The sequence below is a fragment of the Lathyrus oleraceus genome, chromosome 5 (assembly GCF_024323335.1).
Source record: "Lathyrus oleraceus cultivar Zhongwan6 chromosome 5, CAAS_Psat_ZW6_1.0, whole genome shotgun sequence".
NCBI lineage: Eukaryota > Viridiplantae > Streptophyta > Magnoliopsida > Fabales > Fabaceae > Lathyrus > Lathyrus oleraceus.
In genome coordinates, this window is record NC_066583.1 from 635,415,620 (window position 1) to 635,422,039 (window position 6,420).

At 36.0% G+C, this 6,420-nt stretch overlaps 2 protein-coding genes across 2 annotated transcripts; one reads left to right on the plus strand and one right to left on the minus strand.

The window, feature by feature from the left end:
* The first annotated feature begins 207 nt into the window (after positions 1-207).
* On the plus strand, positions 208-3,404 carry LOC127087458 (proteinaceous RNase P 1, chloroplastic/mitochondrial). Its single transcript, XM_051028340.1, has 7 exons — positions 208-1,449; positions 1,605-1,694; positions 1,770-1,951; positions 2,130-2,250; positions 2,409-2,477; positions 2,727-2,972; positions 3,158-3,404. The coding sequence occupies exons 1-6, from the start codon at positions 358-360 to the stop codon at positions 2,826-2,828; spliced, it is 1,656 nt and encodes a 551-aa protein (XP_050884297.1). The 5' UTR covers positions 208-357; the 3' UTR covers positions 2,829-2,972; positions 3,158-3,404.
* Positions 3,405-3,628: 224 nt separating this feature from the next.
* Positions 3,629-5,034, minus strand: LOC127087460 (photosynthetic NDH subunit of subcomplex B 3, chloroplastic). Its single transcript, XM_051028343.1, has 6 exons — positions 4,648-5,034; positions 4,403-4,513; positions 4,265-4,321; positions 4,108-4,170; positions 3,971-4,033; positions 3,629-3,879 (listed from the first exon to the last, which is right to left on the minus strand). Exons 1-6 carry the CDS (start codon positions 4,828-4,830, stop codon positions 3,796-3,798), a joined length of 561 nt encoding a protein of 186 aa, XP_050884300.1. The 5' UTR covers positions 4,831-5,034; the 3' UTR covers positions 3,629-3,795.
* Positions 5,035-6,420: the final 1,386 nt, after the last annotated feature.

The window sequence follows — 6,420 nt, forward strand, 5'->3', positions numbered from 1 at the left end:
CGTTGGATGTTGAAACAAGTTTGACTTTTATTTTAAAAATCTATAAAGTAATGCAAACGGATGAAATGATAAATCGATTATTTAAAATATTTTATAATGATAGTGCATAGTAATTAATCTCATAAATAAAATAGAAATATTAATCTTTAAATTTAATATATTATATAGATTATAGAATGACTATTAAATTAATCTGAACCCGAAATTTAGAAAAATAGGGCTGAACAAGAATCGAAAGTAGTAGTAGAAGTAATAACTAACGCGGGATAAGGATAGGGTTTTGAACACAACAACAACAACGTACTTCAAACTCTGATGTTGTTTGTTAACGAAAATTTGATTAATTAATGAACTGCGATGTTGCGTGGAAGCGCTGCGATGGCGAAACTCACCCCCCTTTTCTCCATTCTCACCCATCGCCCATTTCTCTCTTTTTCCAATTCTCATTCTTACTCTCTCAAACACACCATAAACCACCGTCCTATTCCCTTCACTACCTCCGCCATCAACACTTCACCTCCAACACCCAATGGAGGAACTATCAAGCTTTCAACCAAAGAAAGACGAAAGGCCGCTAGAGAATCACCCGAGGGAATTTTGCAAAAAAAGCTCAACGATTGCTCTAAATCCGGTGATGTTCTTCAAGCACTTCATCTCTACGACGAAGCTCGTAAATCAGGTGTTCTCTTCAATCTCGAGCATTACAATAAATTATTATACCTTTGTACTGTCCAAACTAGTGATGGTGCTGCTGATTTGGGTCTTCAAAGAGGGTTTGAGATTTTTCAGCAGATGTTGAATGATAAAATTAAACCGAATGAAGCTACTTTCACTAATGCTGCTAGGGTTGCTGCTGCTAAGGAAGATCCTGAAATGGCTTTTGAGTTGTTGAGGCAAATGAAGAGTGTTGAGATTGCGCCTAAGTTGAGATCTTATGGTCCTGCTCTTTATGGATTTTGTAAGAGAGGGGATGCGGCGAAAGCTTATGAAGTTGATGCTGATATGATTGAGTCGGGTGTTATGGCGGAGGAGCCTGAGCTTTGTGCGCTTTTGGAAGTTAGCGTTAAAACGGGGAATGAAGATAAGGTGTATGAGATATTGCATCGGTTGCGTGCGGTGGTTAGACAGGTGTCTGAGTCGACTTTGAAGGTTGTGGAGGATTGGTTTAAGTCTGAGTATGCGGAGAAGATTGGGAAGAGGGAATGGGATGATGAGAAAATAAGAGAAGGGTTTGTGAGGGGAGGTGGGGGATGGCATGGTGAGGGGTGGCTTGGAAGTGGGCAATGGAAGGTTGTTCACACTCATGTGGATGAGGATGGAATGTGTCTTTCATGTAATGAGAAGCTCGTGAGCATTGATATTGATACAAAAGAGACCAAAAACTTTGCTGCCTCATTGACTAAATTGGCTTGCGAAAAAGAACATAAGGCCAACTTTAATCATTTTCAGGTAAATTTGGTTATGGAGGACTCTTGTCTTATTTGCGGACTTCATTTGACTAGTGGTTATACTTTCGATTTCAAGTTTCTGTTTTCAGTTAGGTTATATATAGAAGAGTTAGTATAGGTATATGATGAACTGATGTAGAAGTTTACCTTTTGCAGAAATGGCTTGAGAAGAATGGTCCATTCGATGCCGTTGTTGATGGTGCAAATGTAGGACTTGCCAACGTTCCCGATTTCAACTTTTCTCAGGTGAGTCTGAAATTTGTTGACTTTATTAGCGCATACAGAAGCAGCTACTTAATGGTTCTTTTCCCTTTGCTGTAGCTTAATAATGTCGTTCGACAGTTGCGTCAACTGAGTCCTTCAAAGAGGTTGCCACTTATAATTTTGCATGTAAATCGAGTAACTAGTGGTCCTGCTCGGAATGCAACTTACAAGAGACTTATAGAAAATTGGAAAAGTAGTGGTGTTCTTTATGCTACTCCCCATGGTTCCAATGATGACTGGTAATGAAGTGCTTCCATGATATAAGTTAGATTGAGTTTCCTAATGCAATTTTTTTCCTTCTTATTTTTACATTTCGAACATCGATAGGAATATAGATTCTTCATTATGTGTATATCTGTGTACTGCACATCCCTCCAGCAACTTAGCTGTACTAAAACGTTGAATTGTTTATTGCAGGTACTGGTTATATGCTGCTGTTAGTTGTAACTGCTTACTTTTGACAAATGATGAGATGAGGGATCACTTGTTCCAACTATTGGGTTCTAGTTTTTTCCCAAGGTGGAAAGAAAAGCACCAGGTATTCTTAATTATAGCACATTACTTAGAATCAGTTCTCAAGAATATTTAGCCTTTCTTGATACTGACGTACTGTTTTGCTTGTTGTCTTCTATTAATGATATTTAGATACTTGACTCCAATAAAGAAAGGTAGATGATGCCTTTTTTGATTTTGCAGGTTCGAGTATCAGCCTCAAGTCGTGGAGTTTCCCTTATTCTACCTCCTCGATATTCAATAGTTATTCAGGTTAGACGATAGCCCAACTGTTTTTATTTTGTTCCATTGGATTTAGAAGAGCACATTTCCTCTTTCAACCAAGCAAATGATATTGCGGTTACCCATTTTCCCTTCACATCAGCTTGCTCAATGAATTGAGTTCATATTTTTGTCCAATTCTGAGGGGTGAGGGGTTTGTATGTAAGATTTTGAAACTTTATTATATATGCTAAATATATTCACGAAAGATGAGTAAGTTTTTGGGAAATATATCTGCAGGAATCGGCCAATGGAAGTTGGCATGTGCCAACCGTATCCAGTGATGATCCTGATATCCAAAGGAAATGGCTGTGTGTCACTAGATCCAGTAAAAACTCATGACATAATCTATGGACAGCAACCTCCACGTCTGATGACGTTTGAGGAGGAAGAGGGAGTGTTTTGATCTTCTTGCTTTGTTTTCAGTAGTATCCAAAAAAATTCTCACCTGGAAACGCAGTTGCGTGCAGCTGCGATCATTGCAAGGTGAACACAAGTGCTGCCACCATTTCATTCTCTTATTTTTTTGAGTATATGTTTTTTTTAATAATTTTTTATGTTGCTCAGCTACCCTAAATAAAAACATTTTCCATCCTTTTTGATATATATAGATTTTGCTTAATAACTGATATGAGCTATCAATTAAGATTTTTCTTATTCTTTTGGCTCAGGCAAGTTTAAGCAAGATGAGGCAAAGGCCTAGGAGGGAGAGTATCTAAAATCAAACTATCTCGTATATATTGCCCGTGGTTGATTGCAGGTTCAAAACCCGCCGAGTCCAGTCCAATTTGTTATCGCTTCCGTCTACCTTCATAGACCTCCATTATTTCATTAAGAATAAAAAACGAATAATAGCATTTTTGTACTAAACTATGTAAAACGTGTTCACATATTAAATTCACAAATTTTTTCGGCCTATTTAAGTTTGTTGTTGAGCATCATGCATGACTACTAAACATTTCATTTGATCGTGGCGTGAAGCCATTTAATCATCGAAAATTTAGGACATCTTTTCTTGGCAGTTGTATTTGGATTTCGGTTTGAACTAAGCAAAAAAGCGGCGCATTATAAGCTTGGCATTATAGAAAGGATAATCTAATTAGTTAAGTTAGTTATATATATTCCTGCTTTAACCTTTCCTGTATAAAGAACCTTTGTATCATTCACAAATCAATTAATGAATTTATTCAGTATTTCTTGAAGATATATAAATTTTGAAAGAGAAAGAGATATATTATCTTCAAGATTACAACTTCTAGTTACAACTGTCAAATATTATTATCTTCAAGATTTGTAATAAAAGTTTTTCTCAGGAAGACTCTGCAGACTCATCATCGCCCTTTTCATATTTCCATTCATGTCCTTTCCATTCTGGTAATTGTTGAACCACAACCTACATTTAATGGAACGAAAAATCAATATATTGCTCAATACAACATAAAACAAACATAAAACTATCAGAACAAAAGATCAATATTACTAACCACCCCTGTGGAATCTGCTTCACCAACAACTGTTTGACATGCTAATCTCCAATTCTTTGGTTTCTAAGATGAAAACAAACAAAATATCAGAACTGTAATTTTACCTGTCACGAGTTAACATTCAGTCATTTATTTACCCTTTTTAATTTTTCCTTCTCTTTCTCGGTGCGAGGATTCAGAAGCTCCTTGCCTTCAAGAACCTAATAGCAATTCAAAAATACAATCAATATTGCACACACTTACAAGGTACCTTTTTGCTAGAAATGTTGAAGAAGTTTATAAGTCACAGCTAACCTCAACCATACATGTTGCACAAGTTCCACCTCCTCCACAGTTTAACAAAATTCTACCCTGAAAAACTTAACAAGAGAATAATTAGCATGTAATCATTAGTGATTAACATTGAAATTGTTAAAAGTTGTTGAGATTTACATAAGGGCCATAGAGTTCAATATTAGAATTCAACATTATGTTCCTAAGCTTCTGGCCACCGGTAGCAGAACGAAAATGCACATCTGGTGTTCCATCTGGTAGCAACACTGACTAACCCACAAAACATTGATTAGATTAGAGATATATTATTAACAACTCGGAAGATAAAAAGACGACAGAGACATTTCATATGCCGAGGCTGAGGCGCATAGTGTAGGTGATTTTTGCTGTAAAAATGAACTTACACTGACAAATGCAAAGCCGACAGAGGGTGGTTCTTTGTTAGATTCTGTGATTTCTGAATTCTTCTGATCAGGGACAGTGCCAACTGCTCTAATTTTGATTGTTCTGTTGGGTCTGAATCTATGAGAGGGATGAGAGAGAGGTGTGAATGCATTAGGGGCTAGTTTGAGTTGGAGGAGTGACATGTGTGAATATATCTTGTTCAACTTCAAATTAAGGTTGTTTGTAGTGAACTAATGTTGTTAAGGATGTTGTTGTATGGAATTTGAGTGTCTTGGTAGACTCAGCTGAAAACTAATGGACACAGTAAGGTTATCCTACGTGGAACATTCTCTATCTGATATTTGCAGGATAAGGTTATCTCTTGTAAGGTTATATACACTATATGCTTGCCGTAATATTTCTGTAATTTGGACCATTGTATTTATGAGTTGTGAACACTGTAAATTCTATTTTTTTCCACTACCAACAAGACAGGGAGGAATATATTGGTTTGTAGTCGGAAACATAAGCATACTTAACGAACTTCGTGATCAAACATCGTATTCTATTGTTTTCGATTATTATTTCTTTATACTTAATAACACAACCAATGTATGACCTATGATTCATGGGTTTCTGCTCACTCATTTTGAATTCCACAACCTTTGCTGTTTTTGTTTGAGAATGACTGGTGCTTTTTGTGGCTCATAGCTATTCATACCTACTCGTAGTACTTGTTTGTTTTACTTTTACGATTGTTTCTCCACATTCTACCCTGCCACTTGAGCCGTCTTCAAATTTTTGGAACTTTTTAACCCTAACAAGTTTGGAACAAGTTTAAAGCGGTGAGATCAACCCACCACCCTAATACCTTTCTTGGATATGCTATTTTATACCATATAACCACATTCCCATTTTCAAAACTCTAAGTACATTTCATCTACCCTTTTAATTTCTAAGTGTCTCTTTAATATAACTTTATCATCAATCAACGATTTTTTTTTCTTAAAATAACCACTATTTAAAAAAATAATACCAAAATAACACACTTTTTAAATTAATTATCAATATAATCACTTTTCAAACAAAAAAAAAAAATTATCCGCGTAAAGCAGTCGCCATATTAAATGATGCATGCGTGTAGTAATTGTACTAAGGCGTCATATTTAGTGGTTTCTGCATGCATGTCAAGTCAATGCAATTGACACATGCTTTGGGATGTTGCACTATGACGCCATTGCATGTGCCGCATGCATGCACGGATGCATGTGTCACTCCATGTGGCTACTGCTTTTGTTTTAACCTCTATAAATACAACATCACCTACCATTGTTTTTCACACATCTTCTTACCATCTCCTTCCATTTTCCTTCAAATTCCTTCATTTTTTCTTCAAAATATCTTCATATATGTGCCCTTATATTCACAAGAGAAATGTTGATTTAATTTATTCAGCAGTAAAGTCTCTGATGAAAATCCGACCTATGAAATATAGAGACGCTCGAACATCTTAACATGCCATTGATCAGTTGGTTAGATGGAAACATTGTAGAGAGTAAAAAGATCAGAAGAATTCAAAGACTTGATACCACGTTCAACCAAAATAGAGAAGTTCGTTTCTGGGTGAATGTTAAAACTGACAGAGATGTTCACATGATGATGTATAGTTCTCACAAAATTGTTTTGATGGTTGTAATCGCATAGTTATGTTGTTTAGTTGTTGTATTTGTTTGTGAGGTTGCTTAGTTATTGTAGTTGTTTGTGTTGTTGTTTAAATTATTGTTTTGTTGTTG